Below are 15369 nucleotides of genomic sequence, written 5' to 3'. Positions count from 1 at the left end.
ATAGGCAAACAATTGGAGAGGGGCATGGGGCTCTTCCTAACAGAAGAATGTCAAAGAATAAATATAGAAGGGAGTTTAGAATTGAAAAAAATTATCATTTTAAATCCATCATAAAGGAAGAGTTAGTCGAAAACCATCAACAGATGCTAAATCTAGAGGAGAATGTGCTAAAAAGGATACTTGCAGGTCTTAAAGTGTCCACCAGATTTCTTGTCAATTATCAGGGGAAAAATCGTAACTTTCTGGTTACTAAAGTACAGATCAAGATATGCACCTTTGAGTGTGTTACTCTGATAACAACACAATTTCACATATGTGGGTTCTACCTAAAAGATCACAGCCCGAATTTCAGCATGAGAAAATAGCTGACAAACGCAAGCTGAGGCACATTCAAAAAAACAACTGGCCTGTAGTCTTTCAAGTGTCTTGGAGATACTTCATTAAGCAATAAATACCCCATTTGCATCCCTGAATTCACAAATGACAGAAATCTTCTTAGTATGTGTACTGACATGAGAAGATTTTTGATTGCTCATCAAACCTTTTTAGAGATCACAAACTCATGTTCATACTAAAGAAGACTTCTGTGTGTGTATTGAATGTTAAAAACAACCTTCATCTGATGTGTAACTTCCTCACACATCAAAAATTCATACTTGAAAGATTCTCTACAATAATATTGTGACTACGAAAATGGCTTCACCTTGAAGACACTGGAAGAAAACAAAATGAATACAATTAATGTGGTCAAGTCTTCACTCAGGCAAACGTGCAAATGTCTTTAGTACAAATCAGAGAATTCAAAAATGAAATGAGAAAACCTTCTTCGATGTCCTAGTAACTATAGTTGCAGAATTAACGCTGCAGACAAAATTTATGAGAATGTTATATGATGAAGTAGAGCTAGCAAGTACAAAATTTTGAAGAATTTTGCTATAAAATGGGTAGAGAAAACTGAGACATGAAGTCAACAGGTTTCTTTTTTTTCTTTTCTTATTAAGGAAGCTAGGTGGTGGTGCCTTGTATTTTGCTATTACACCGATGGTAAAAATAAAGGGGGAAACCGATGAATATGGAAGATAGAAGGGATTGTTGAAAATCGGTGTCCTTAAGTCTAAGGAAGAAAGGAATTCGGTACACAAATAGAGGGGCTAGCTTTTGATGGGATCAGAGACAATTCATTTTGTACAACACGATCAGAGACGATTTATTATGTACTGCATATGTAAGGCACTAAGTACATACACACAGTTTCAATGAGTTGTAGACTTGGTGGTCTAAGTATGAGGATGTTCCCTTTTGCTCCTGCCAATTTACTCAGTGAAATAAGAAGCAAGTCTTCTGCTGAGAGTGAAGAAAACTGAGCAGGTATTTGAAGTTAAGAAGAAAAAAGAAAGCATAAAATGGGAATCTCAGAAAATGAAGAGTATGAAATGCCTAAAGAAATGTGTAATTTCCGAACAAGGTCAAAGGCCGCCACACTTATGAAAATGGTCATTTACTTAAAATGAATCATTCAGCATGATTGTGCATTTTTCTCTAGTCACATTAAGCTCTAGATATTGATCCAGGATAACCAAAGTGTTGGGTTTAATAAGGGTTGGGGTTCTGCCAGGCAATGGAGAAAGAGATTAGAACACTGACAATAGGTGCAAAAGAGTAATTTTAGTGATGACCCATAAATCAAATCTGAATAAAGAAGGACACCCTGACAGGAAAGAGGTGACATCAGTTTGAATTCCTTTAAAATTGCCATTAGTAAATTGGAAATCCAGATGAGATCCAAGATGCAATAGAATGAGTATTCTAGAAAGAGGCGGTGGTCAGATTTATAAATTAAGATTTACAAAATAGTACTGCTATTACCAACAACAAGGGTGAAGAGACTTTTGAAGGAAAAATAGTGAAGAGACTTGAGAGGCAGGGTTAGGTGGATGTTGAAATCACAAGAATGATAAGAGAAGTTGTGGAGGAAAGAGAGACCATGGGCCAGATGTTAACTCTTCAGTGAATGAAGGTTTGGGGTAGGGCAGACCACAGATATTGATAACAAGGATGGGCTAGGCGTGGTGGCTCACGCCTGTAATCCCAGCACTTTGGGAGGCCGAGGTGGGTGGATCATAAGGTCAGGAGTTCAAGACCAGCCTGGCCAACATGATGAAAACCCATCTCTACTAAAGATACAAAGAATTAGCTGGGCATGGTGGTGGACACCTGTAATACCAGCTACCTGTGTGGCTGAGGCAGGAGAATTGCTTGAATCCAGGAAGCAAAGGTTGCAGTGAGCCGAGATCACACCATTGCACTCCAGCCTGGGTGACAGGGCAAGACTCTGTCTCAAAAAAAAAAAAAAAAAGGAAGGAAGGAAGTAGTATAAGATCACCCCAGCTACTACAGAGGCTAAGGCAGGAAGACCGCAAGTTCAATCCTGGCCAGGGCAAAATAGCAAAGCACTTACTCCATCAAAAAAAAGGGGGGCGGAGCATGGCATATGCTTCTTTTTTTATGGCATATGTGCTACCAAAGGTTTTAAAGAGGAAGAATAGATAATAGTTTGAAAAGTGGCTGTGAAGATTATAAACAACCTTAGCACCTCCTGGCCCTATAGGTGGGCGGCTGTGGAAGAAGAATAGCTCTGCTTTGGTAGTGCTACTGAGGAAGCCATCCTATCCTGGAAAATCAGATTTTAATTAGAGTAAAAAGGTGATGTGAATGTTCCCTTCCACTCCCTGAGTTAACCATCTCGTGCATTCTTCCTTCATCTCAAAACTCAGAAATCCGTTCAGCCTTCTCACTGTCAGCAGATGACTTCTCAACAGATCTCATTTCTCAAGAAAACAGGATCAGAAGAGAACTTCATTCTGCAAGCAGGAGTCACATGGTGGAGGCAGGGAGAGAGGATGAGGTGACAGATTGTGATCCACTGAGCACAGTGAAAGGGGTGGGGAAAGCTTGGAAAATTAGTACGAATCAATGTGCAAAGCTTTCCAGCATTAAGTTCTACAATAAGGAAGCCTGTCTTTCTCATGGTGACAGAGGGTTGTCAGGCTTGATGGAATTTGTCTTGATGCTATCTGAGGGGAAGGGGAACAATAGGCTCTACTCTACCGCATATTAGGCCATAGTAGAGGATAAATGGGCAGTACTGAATTTATGTGGCTGGGGATGAAGGTAATGGAGGTCTTGCAGGAGCTGTGTGGGTCTTTATTGAAACCCTCTCTTCTGGGTGGGGTTCAGGCAAATTGTGAGTAGTGGGGTTTGGGGGAGAGTAGATGAGAAGGTTTGCAATAAGAAATTGTTATTAAATATGAGGCATGAGAGTCATCAGTTCTACCAGGTATTAAAACTACTTAAAATCAGTAATAATAAAATTGAGATCTGGTACAAAAAGATATACCTTAGTCATTTGAACAGAATGGGTAGATTAGAATTTTATATACAATAAAGGAGACATAGCAAAAGGATGTAAAACATAAGGATTATTTAGTAAGCCACATTTAGATAATTTGGCTTAACCAAAATTTAAAATTTAGAAAACATAAACTTTGATGCAAAAAATATACCAAATAAAATAACAGATGTAGAGAAGCATTAAATATATAAATTTGAATGGGTAAACTCAGAAATAGGTTAGTTATGTATCAACTATCTGTAAAAGAAGACTAATTTTTAGACTGAGAAACAGCACAGAAGAGATTTTTAAATGAATAATCGTATATTTTGTTATGCATAGGTTTTAAACTTGAGTATGTCAGTAAGGTAAAAATTATATAATACACCATTTTGACAAAGAGTTTTTCTTAAAAGATGTATAATTTTGCGTACTTTTTATATTTTATCTTCATTGAAATTAAGATCCTCATTTAGAAACTATCACCAGTCCAAAACAACAAAAAATTCACTCAATATGAATAACAGCAGACAAGATGTAAAACAGTATCAAACCTAGCTGTTATCAAAGAAATGATCAAGTAAAATAAATACCTACATTTTTCACTTAATTTACTAAAATATTAAATGATAATGTACTTATATACCCTTACAAGACGGAACAGTTCTTTTTAAAAGTAGTTTTATAATGTGTTCTAAGCAAAAAAATGTATGTGTTATTTCAACAAGCTAATTAATTCCTGGAATTTTATTTTAAAAATATAATCAAAATAATTTTTAAAAGTTTATGTGATTATAAAAATATAATCAAAATAATTTAAAAGTCTAATAAAAAAGAAGATATTCATCACTACATTAATTATAATAAAAAATTAACCTCAAAATAGCGAACGGTGGATGGAATAATTGTTAAATTGGGGTGACAAATTATGGATGATTTTCTTCTGTTTCCAAATTTTCTGAAATAATTGTGAAGAGTTTGGGAAAGACCCTGCATCTTCCCACCACATTAGCTTTAGAAATATTGGCCTGAGCAGGTAGAAAACATTACATTCCTTCTCTGAATTTCATGGCATTGCTAAATGTTTTAATATTGTAGACAGCTATATCAAACATTGAAGATAAATGGCCTATTTACCCTACTTAAATAGGAGATTTGAATATTAATTATGAAAGGATTTCAAAGACACCATGTCTCCAGCTGCATCCATGCAACTTTTAAGTGTGATCTGATCTATAAAAAAAGAACAGAATCTCTTATGATTAATCGGAAATTCTAAAATTGATACTTTGAAAAGTTTACTTCCAGTGAAACTTTATTACGTGCAAGAAAGAAAGATAATACGGCCCACAATTGTACAAATATTATTTCAAATGTCTTCCAGAGGCTGATATTATTTATAAAAGATATACTATTTCATCTCTTGATGGGTTGTCCTCAAACTATCACTCTTTAACATTACATTAGAACTTTATTGAAGTTCAAAGGTTATATGAATAAAAGACCACTGTCATTTTCATGTTCAACATACAGCTGCATAAACCATAGGGATTCTTGCTGAAATGTCCTCCAGCAGTCTTTATGCAGATGGCAGAATATAAACGCTTTATTACAGACACATAAACACACGCCATGGCTTCATGGCAGAGAATAATGCAGGGTCAGACTGCAGAATCTGTTGGTGTGTGCCCCTCAAGTAGGAGGCAGGGAAAAGCTTTGGCAGAAAAACAACATTGAACCACATGCTTATAAGAAACAGTTCAATGGGTTTCCTGCTGCAACTTCCTATTTTCCATGGAGGCTGCAGTGTTTCATTCTTGGCTTGGATGAAGTTTATTATAAATCTCTTTGTCTCAGTGCTCCTAGATGTAATGAAGTTGAGGAGTGGGTGTAATGCAGAGGGAATGTGTGTTTAGACTCCACAGGAGTTACTCTATTTTGTTGCAAGAAACAGAGCTTGAAGTAGCCCAACCTCCAAAGGTCGGATGGAGCACCAGGGAAACTGCGTGCATCCTCCTTGATTTATTTACAGAGCTGTGTTCTCGGCTGAATGCCCTCAGCCTGCCCAGCCCACTAGAGACTTGCAAAGCTTTTGCTCCACAAAGGAGTTCTCAGGGGACATCCTATTCCATTCTGTGGCTCAGTCTTCCTCTTCTCTGCAGTGGCTCAATTCTGCTTCCTCACATCGTCCAAGTACAGGGCAATCACTAAATTGTTCAAATCATCAATCTCCTGGTAAAGATAGGCAAACTAAAAGGATCTAGAAGAAAATTGCCTTAGTCTGTTCTCACACTGCTATAAAGACATACCTGAGTCTGGGTAACTTATGGAGAAAAGACGTTTAACTGACTCACACTACCACTGACTGTACAGGAAGCATGGCTGGGGAGGCCTCAGGAAGCTTACAATCATGGCAGAAGGTAAAGGGAAAGTAAGCACATCTTCACATGGCCAGCAGAAGAGAGAAAGAAGCGGAAAATGCTGCACACATTGAAACAACCATATCTCTTAATAAAAACTCACTCACTATCATGAGAACAGCAAGGGGGAAATCTACCTCCATGATCCAGTCACCTCCCACCAAGTCCCTCCTCCAACACTGGGAATTACAATTTGACATGACATTTGGGTGAGGACACAGAGCCAAACCATATCAAAAGCATAGTTTTTATCTGCATGTCGGTGGAAGCCCTATGTTTGTATATGTCTGTTAGAAAACTGTCCAATTCTTATTGGAAAAAGTACAAATTAAGGTTGCTACAAATTGCAAAAACTGCAATTACTTTAATGGCAAAAACTGCAATTACTTTTGCATCAACCTAATAGAAGACGTTTAGAAAAGTTTGTTGAAATGTTGCGTGTTCTTTTCTGCCATTCTAATATTAAAAGCTTGCCCAATTATTTGCATTATGACACTAGTCTTGTGATTTACGTTACATTCACAGTAGGCAACTAAGGCATGTCAGTTTCCAAGCAGAATCAGGATCCTGATGATGATTCAACTACTGGCAAATCATCAGATTGGTTGCTGAGGCGGTTGCTCAGATGTTGCAAAATGATTCATTTCTTGGAAACATGGATAAATTTCAGCTCCAGGAGTAATTCTCTTTCAACACTAGAGATGGGGAAGATACCACTGCAAAATAGACATTTATACATAGTCATCATGAAGCGTATTAAGAAGTAGAACAGAGGATATTAGAGGCTGGGAAGGGTAGGGAAAAGGGATGGATAGGGAGAAATTTGTTAAAGAATATAAAATTACAGCTGGATAGGAGAAATAAATTCCAGTGTTCTACATCACTGCAGGATGACTACAGTCAGAAATAATATATAGCTTCAAATAGGTAGAAGGAGGATACTAAATGTTCCCAGCATAAAGAAATGATAAATGTTTGAGACGATGGGTATAACAGTTACCCTGATCTGATCAGTACATATAATATGTGTCAAAACATCACTATGTACCCCATGAATATGTACAATTATTATTTGTCAATTAAAAATAAATTTAAAATTTAAAAATTTTTTGAAACAGTGACATATGGTACAGTAAAAAATTAAGAAACATTTTCAAATAAGATTCAGAAAAGTAAGTTCTTCATCTTCATTCCCTGACTTATTTGTCCTCCTTTTTTGTCTTCTTCTTCATATTTCTATAAGGGTTCCACCACCCTCCAATTATAGGAGTCCTATACTGGGTAACCAATTCCTCAGCCCCTTCTTTCACTTTCTTCCCTCTTTCTCCACACACCCAGTCATCACCTAAAGACTTGGCTGCTAAAAGACTGTTAAGATGTCTTTCCCTTCACTTTCATGAGTCCCTTATAATCCCTCACATATGCCATTACCTCGTACCTTTTCTTTGATCTACCTCTGCCTCTGTCGACTGCTGAGAGTGGTCTTCCCAAAGCATATTCACTACCATGTTCAAAGAACCCCTGATAACTCCGTGTTATATACTATACAACGCATTCAGAGCCCACCGTGGTGATACACCCAGATTCCTCATTGTCTTTTCCCATTCTTCCTTTTATGTACATATTGCTTGAGGTGAAGGGCTCTCCTGCTTCAATGCTTTTGCTCAACCTGAATTGTCCCTCTGCTTCTCTCTCTACCCCTTCAGCATCATATTTCCAAGAAACTTTCTCTAAACAACCAATTCTAAACACTTTAATCCATGATACCACATTTTAGAGCACTTACCCTTTCATACCTATGTGGTCTCAACCTAATAAAACTAAGTTTTTGGCAGCCACAGCTTATGTCCCCTCCCAAAGTATCTAGCCTAGTGACTTCAACACAGTAGAAATGCAAATATTTGCTAACTGCCTGATGCTCTCTTCCCCTTCTTTTTCAGCAGTACCACCTCCCTATAGTTACGACCACGAGATGGAATACTGCGCAGACTTGCCTCCTCCATACTCTCCCACCCCACAGGGCTCAGCGCAGCGTTCTCCACCTCCTCCTTACCCCGGAAACCCAAGGAAATAATCTATCTCCCAGAAGAGAATATGTGCCAATCGGTGATCTTGCCTGGAATAAAATGCCTCTACTCAGAAACAAGCAGGAAAGAATTGCTCCAAGGAATACTTTTTGGGGTCAGATAATATGTCAGGTAGAATATCCCTGCGAGGAGATACAGGGTTCACGCCCTGCTCAAACCTGACCCCATCTGGAGTATTAATGTTTGGTTCCATGGAACCACATTTTCAGAGGTCTTCTGATCCACCTAAGCACATTCAGAGAACAGTAATGTGATTGACAAAATATCTAATAATCATGTTTAAGGGCTAGGTGAAGGAAGCTTCAGTATTGATCCTGGAAAAAAGAAGATCTAAGTAGGATGGGAGAATGGTTTGGCCTACACAAGAAAGCAACTTTATTATATGTAGCTTTGAGAGTCAGAATTGGAATTGTTCATTCTTTCATTCATCAATAAATGTATTTTGAGTGCCTAAGAACCAACTATGTGCCTAGCGCTGTTTGAGGTCCCAATGGAAGTTACAGGAAGAGTACTCTGGTTTTTGTATAAGAAAGAGCCATGACTAGATTGCTTTGTGAAGCTCCCTGTAGAGACCTGCTCTAGAAGGGACAATGAAATCAAATAGTAGATGGGTCCATTGGGCCTCAGAAGTTCTCCTCATCTTTTAGGTAAGTGTGAAGTGAATTTCTATTGTGTCTACGAGTGAATACAACAGAAAGATTTAAATCTTACTTGTATAATTAGGGAGTTAAAACAAGACCAAAAACAACTCAATAGCTGCTTGAAGCCCAGAACGCTTCAACACCAGCTACTACCACCTAAAAATCATCTGGTTTTATAGTGGATCAAAATAAAGGTTATTCCAACCACTGGGAGAAAAAAATCTGTAGCAAATTCCATAGACAGCAGATACTTCGCTTCCTGTAAAAGATGAGAAACCAAATATTTCCAAAGACTTTAGGTCAGGGAGCAAAAATCTCAGACCTTGACCATGAAGATACACAACAGGCTTGCAGAAAGAAGTAAGAGAGAGAAATGAAGTTCAGATTTTCTTCCGTGGAATTCTTAAACACTATTATTTTTCTCTCCTTTGTAAAATTTTGGTAATCTATTCTCTTTAAAAAGTTAATGACAAAATTAAGATACTGACATCAAATTGTTGCATCTTAACAAGATGCAAATTTTATGAAGTGCCTACCTTTAGATGTATAAACATCTAATAAGTAATTCTAATGTAACATATTTTGCTGCAAGTGACCTTAACGTTTATATTTTTATATGAGTTGTTTCATATATTTATAAAAAGTGCATAATGAACACTGGAAATAGATGATTGGATTTTTGTGTCATTTTACAACTAAATCTAAAATGTTTAATCTAATATCATCATCAAAATTCTGTGAAATCCCAAAACAGTGCCCAGGATTTTGCTACATGAAACAAAGGAAGTGTCTTAAGGTTTAAATTATAGTACCTGTACTTGCAGATAAGAAACTACATCATTATTATAAGTAGCATATTTTACTTTCAAATACCTATATTATAATAAAGATATTGATCTGACTGAAATATAGTCTACCTGCCAGTAAGGTCTAAAGGCTGAATTTGTTTTGAATGATTTCCTTGATTTTTAAGCACTGATGATTTTCTTACACATGAGGACTCAAAGCATTCAAGAGTTTCAGCCTGTTCTAGTGAGGGGCTTCCTGACTTACATAAAGTTTTCAGCATAATTTCAATAGTACCTATGGTTTAATTTATTTTTCTTCTGCATGTAATCAGACCCAATTATACTGCAGCTACGACTTTCTAAGTGCCAGGGTCTCTGTGATGATTCTGAGGAAGTTGAACACAAATATACCATATATTCTTTAAGAAAAATCTAAAGGAAAGACCAGCAGAAATAGTTTTATCATCACTATCAATAAACATTTATTGCATACCTCCTATGTTCAGCAAATTTTCCCCAAATAGAAGCCATTTCGGTCCACACCATCTCTCTTCTTTGAGTCGTTCATGGCCTCCCTTAAGGCATTTTACAAACCCATAAGCCTACAATAGATGAGTATTTTTACTATTTGTATTAACTATCGCAATAGCATAAATGTACACATTACCAGTGTAGACTTTTGGAGTTCACTGATTGTTTTCATAGATGATGCTTCTTGGGGAAAAATAGTATAGGATGTGAAAGCTTTGAATTATGGTTATTTAAAAACTAACATTTGCTGTGGCCAATGTGTTTATAATAAGCAATAAAATGAAAGAACCTATTATAACACAGATTGTATTTTCATTGTCTTGTGTCCATTTTTTCACTCTATTCCTGCTGACTTTGCCTCATTCTTCTGTACAGAAAACAAAGGGCTGGAGCCAGGAAGGCTTTATTTTGAATACTGTTTCCTGCCTGTGTGATTTGAAGCAGGTCGCTTCATCTCTGAGATTCAACTTTCTGCTCTAGAAAATGTAAATAATATTATAAGTCTCATCATGTTCTACAAAAATTGGATGAATATATGCAAAATTCTAAGAATAGTGCCTGGAACATAGAAAATGTCCAATAAATATTAGCCAAAAATAAATTAACAAAAGAACAAAATAATGAGAACAACCTCTAGAACTGTGTGATCCAACACAGTAGTCATCAGCTACATATGGTCATTTAAGTTTAAATTAATTGAAATGAAATTAAATGAAAACTTTACTTCATCTGTCTCACCCCGTTGCAAATGCTGCATAGCCTCATGTGGCTAGGGGCTATCTACATTATTGGGCAGTGCTGCTCAAGAGAAATCTATGCAAAAACACAGTGAGATAGCAGGAAGGCATTGAAAAAGAAACTACTCCAATCACCCCCTCCAGGAGAAACTATGGACTTTGTCAGCTAATTGTGATGTCTTTAACTTATATGTGTTGAGAGGCCATTCCCATGGAAGCCAGGCTGTAAGTTGTATGAGAACCCATGAGCAATGAGAGGGTTATCTGGCCCTCTCCAGAGCCATAGGCAGGAAAACTGTTACAAGAGGTGAAGGGCTGATGATAGGAGAGAGACTTTAGACCTGATGTTAGAGCTGCTGAGACAGCCACAGCCCATTCTTAAGTCTAATCAATTCTGTAGTTGCCTACCCAGCTCCAGAAGCCACTACAGGAGCATCTGGGGATACCTGCATCTTTCTAGGTGCAGGGCTATAGGGGTAGCCTTCTGTTTTTTCATCATCTTTTCCCACCACCAAATGAAGGCAGCACTCATCATATATCCACTCTACTTCCAACTCGTCCTTGTTTAACCAAACTCATTTTGCCAGCCTTTGGCTGTAGGTGAGGTAGGGCCTGGCACACAACAAGCTATATATTAAGCTCATCAAATAGTGGAACTCTGGGTACTATTGTTTGATTTTTTTCACTTCTTTAAAACTACCTAACCCCAGAATGCCAAAGTCACATGGTCACCTTGTTAATCACCACAGAAGCATCTAAGGACTACCATATTCTCAATCAAAACCTATCTGAAATGCATAGTTTTTGTTCTCTGATTTGGGGCCCAAGCTGCATGGGATATGGCTGAACTTTGGCAAGTGCAAAACTCTTCTGGTACAACTATACTGTGTAATATGGTTCAGTTTAAACAATGTCAGGACCTCTAGTAACAGAAAGTGACATGATTAACTATAAAACAACCCACAGGCTGGGCACAGTGGCTCACACCTATAATTCCAGCACTTTGGGAGGCCAAGGCAGGCAGATAACAAGGTCAGGAGATCAAGACCATCCTGGCCAACGTGGTGAAACCTCGACTCTACTAAAAATACAAAACAATTAGCCGGGTGTGGTGGCACGTGCCTTCCCAGCTACTCAGGAGGCTGAGACAGGAGAATCGCTTGAACTCAGGAGGTGGAGGTTGCAGTGAGCCGAGATTGCACCACTGCACTCTGGCCTGGGTCACAGAGCAAGACTTCGTCTCAGAAAAACAAAACAAAACAAACAACAAACAAAAAACCCACAGATGATTCTGATTTTCAGCCTATTCATCCCTGCTCAGGCATCTAACACCTGTCTAATGCAGAGCAAAGAACCAAAGCTTCAGAGTAATGGAGGCTTTGTTTTCTCCCTCATCTCTGTCATCTAACTACATGTTCTGAGCCAAATAACGAAATTTCTGTAACTTCAGTTTCATCCAAAATATATGAATAACACCATCCTTGCCAGGTGGTTGCAATGAATATAAAGAGTATACATAGAACATCTGTCACCAAGATTTTATCTGAGTTGGTGACTTGACAGACACAAATGTATATACATATTCTCTTTCCTTTATGCCCCACTCCCAAGCCGTACCACTTCTATAAACAGGTGCATTCATCATCCTTTGCTATGGAACAAATTAACTCAAAACTTAATGGCTTCAAACATTCATTATCTCCGTTTCTACGGATCAGGAATCTGAGGGTGGCTTAGCTGGGTTTTGTGGCTCAGGGACTGTCACAAACTGCTGTCATCTCAATGTTCAACTAAGGAAGAATCTGCTTCCAAGCTCACTCCCATGCATGGTCATTGATGGGTCAGTCCCTCGAAGGCTTTTGGACTAGGGACTTCATTTTCTCACTAGCTATTGGCCAGAAGCCACCCTCAATTCCTTGGCATATGGGGCTCTCCATAGGGCAACTTTAAAGGTGTCAGCTTGCTTCCCCAGAGCAAGCAATCAAGCAAGAAGAGCCATGGAGCGGAAGACAGTGCTAGCAAGACAGAAGTCACAGACTTTTGAAATCTAATATTGGAAGTGATATTCCATCACTTTTGCCATAATCTGTTCTTTAGAATCAGGATGCTAAGTTCATCTCACATAAAAGAGGAGGGAATTACACAAGAACACAGAAACCGAGAGGCAGAGAGCTTTGAGGGCCATCTTAGTAGTCGGTATAACATAGCAAAGATACTTTGTCTTATTCTCCTTAAGTTGATTATTTAGAGTTTAGGCAATGTAGAAAATAATACCTTCCCTCTAATGAGAATGTACCAACTCAACAGCTGAAAGAATCCCAGGCCATGCTTGGCTATGATCAAATTTCTTTTATTGAACCAAGAGCAGAATGGAGCTGGAAACATTCAAGGGCCACATTAACTAGATAAGTGCTACATTCCTAAGAAATATTGAAAAGATACACACAAGGCTTGTGTTTCTCATGAACTTCATTTATGAGCTGTACTAAGGCCCATCGTATTAGGCAGGGAATGAAGTACAGCACATACAACATAGCTTTATGGACGAGTCTTAAAATAGTCTCAGTTCTAACCTTTGTTTCAACTCTGTTCCAAGATATTTAATCTTCATCAAGAAAATAATTCAAGACAAGTTTCCAGATGAATGTTCAATGGATCAAGTTGCTATCTAACCTAATCCTGAATGCCTTCACTAAAAATAAACATCCAACCCAAAGAAATATTTGGAACTGTGGGAACATGTGTTACGCATATTTGCCTTCTCTGGATGCATGAAAGAGAAATCCGATTTTTAAAAATTTAGACTTTGATTCCTACTTCTACTTTGTTCTACTTTTTTTTTTTCTTTCTTTTCTTTTCTTTCTACAGAGTTTTACTCTTGTTTCCCAGGCCGGAGTGTGGCGGTGCAATCTCGGCTCACTGCAACCTCCACCTCCCAGGTTCTCCCACCCCAGCATCCCGAGTAGCTGAGATTACAGGTGCGAGCCACCACACCAGGCTAGGCTAATTTTTGTATTTTTAGTAGAGACAGGTTTTCACTATCTTAGCCAGACTGGTCTCAAACTCCTGACCCTCAAGTAATCCAACTGCCTCAGCCTCCCAAAGTGCTGGGATTACAGGTGTGAGCCACCACACCCGGACTCTGTTCTCCTTTTTCTAACTCAGTCATGAATAGCTTTTGAGTGTGCACCACCTGCCATTTCTTTTTTTATTGTTGTTTGTTTTTTTCTTTGGAGACAGGGTTTCATTCTGTCACCCAGGTGGGAGTGCAGGGGAATGATCATGGCGCGCTGCAGCATCGACTCCTGGGCTCAAATGACCTCCCACCTCAGTCACCCATGTAGTTGGGAATACAGGTGCACACCACAAAATCTAGCTAATTTTTTAGTTTTTAATTTTTTTTTTTTGTAAAGACAGTTTCTTGCTATGTTGCTCAGGCTGATCTCAAACTCCTGGCTTCAAGCAATATTCCTGCCTTGGCCTCCCAAAGTGCTGAAATTATGGGTGTAAGCCACCACACCTAGCCCATACCTGCCATTTCTAAGTGTGAGGAAGAAGCAAGAGAATGATTTTCTGAATCTTGTTTGGTCATGGCTGACAAATGAATAAGATGTCTTGCATTGTTTTCATGGCCTGCAAGATGTATAATTTTTCCTGACTAAAATTCAAAGATATCCAAGAGATCTAATTCCCCAGTTTTGTATCTTATTGTGAATGCCTTGGTTATCACACATGTGTATCATCTTCCCTATTGACTAGAAAGCCATCCAATAGGTAAAGCATTCAGAGTTCAACTCCTGCTTTACCTGTGAAAATGAAATTTGGAGGTAAAATGCATCCCTTGCCAACACCTGAACACACAGTACTAATTCCCTTACCTTCTTGCCTGAGAATAGATAAACCCTCACTTATGCTGCAGAAACCCTCCTCATCTTTCCAGATCTAGGAAAAGAGCTGATATCTGGAGAAGAGGACCCTGGTAATTTTTCCAATCAGAATTAATTGTTTCCCACCTCCACCCGTTTTGGTACCTAATCCAATACCCCTCTTGTAGCCTTGTAATAGATTTGGGTAAGTGGCTGTCTCCTCCATAAGATTCTAGGCTCTTTGAGAGTCCAGAATGTTCCTTGGATATTTGTAGTCCTCAGGGAGTACCTACATGACATTTGAGACGTGATAAAAATGATCGAATAGGCTGAGAGTGGTGACTCATGCCTGTAATCTCAGCACTTTGAGAGGCCGAGGCGGGTGGCTTACCTGAAGTTGGGAGTTTGAGACCAGTCTGACCAACATGGAGAAAACCTGTCTCTACTAAAAATGAAAAATTAGCTGGGTGTGGTGGCACATGCCTGTAATCCCAGCTACTCGAGAGGCTGAAGCAGAAGAATTGCTTGAATCCAGGAGGCAGTAGTTGGGGTGAGCCAAGATGGCACCACTTCACTCCAGCCTGGGCAACAAGAGTGAAACTCCATCTCAAAAAAAAAGATTGAATATATTAAGTAAGCAACTAATATTTGAGTTGAAGGAACATTAAAACAACTAAGAATTAGAGGAAGTAAGTTTCCAGTGAGTAACATATTCTAAGTGTAGTTCATAAACTAAAGTATGGGTCAGACAACTGAAGAAAGGCCATAGTCTCATAGTTTTGAACTGATGATACATGGTTAATCTAGACAGAGTTAGATATGCCTTTAAGCGCAGTATTAACACATGCGCTTTCATGAGAAGGAATGTGCTCATCTTGCATGACTCACTTAGTGGGAACAGGGCAAAT

At 38.5% G+C, this 15369-nt stretch overlaps 1 protein-coding gene across 2 annotated transcripts in view; it reads left to right on the top strand.

The window, feature by feature from the left end:
* The window catches only part of CYYR1 (cysteine and tyrosine rich 1), a 109839-nt gene extending 99675 nt beyond the window's left edge, over nt 1–10164 (top strand). Inside the window, exon 4 of one of the 2 annotated variants that reach the window (XM_037743247.1) lies at nt 7755–10164. In XM_037743247.1, coding sequence (XP_037599175.1) covers nt 7755–7885 — 131 coding nt within the window. In that variant the 3' untranslated portion in view covers nt 7886–10164. Of the gene's footprint in view, nt 1–7751 lie in introns of both variants that reach the window. The other variant, XM_017541911.2, reaches the window with a different exon arrangement.
* The last annotated feature ends 5205 nt before the right edge of the window (nt 10165–15369 follow it).

The sequence above is a fragment of the Cebus imitator genome, unplaced genomic scaffold, assembly GCF_001604975.1.
Source record: "Cebus imitator isolate Cc_AM_T3 unplaced genomic scaffold, Cebus_imitator-1.0 Scaffold138, whole genome shotgun sequence".
Taxonomy (NCBI): Eukaryota; Metazoa; Chordata; class Mammalia; order Primates; family Cebidae; genus Cebus; species Cebus imitator.
This window is presented reverse-complemented; position numbering and strand designations above follow the sequence as displayed.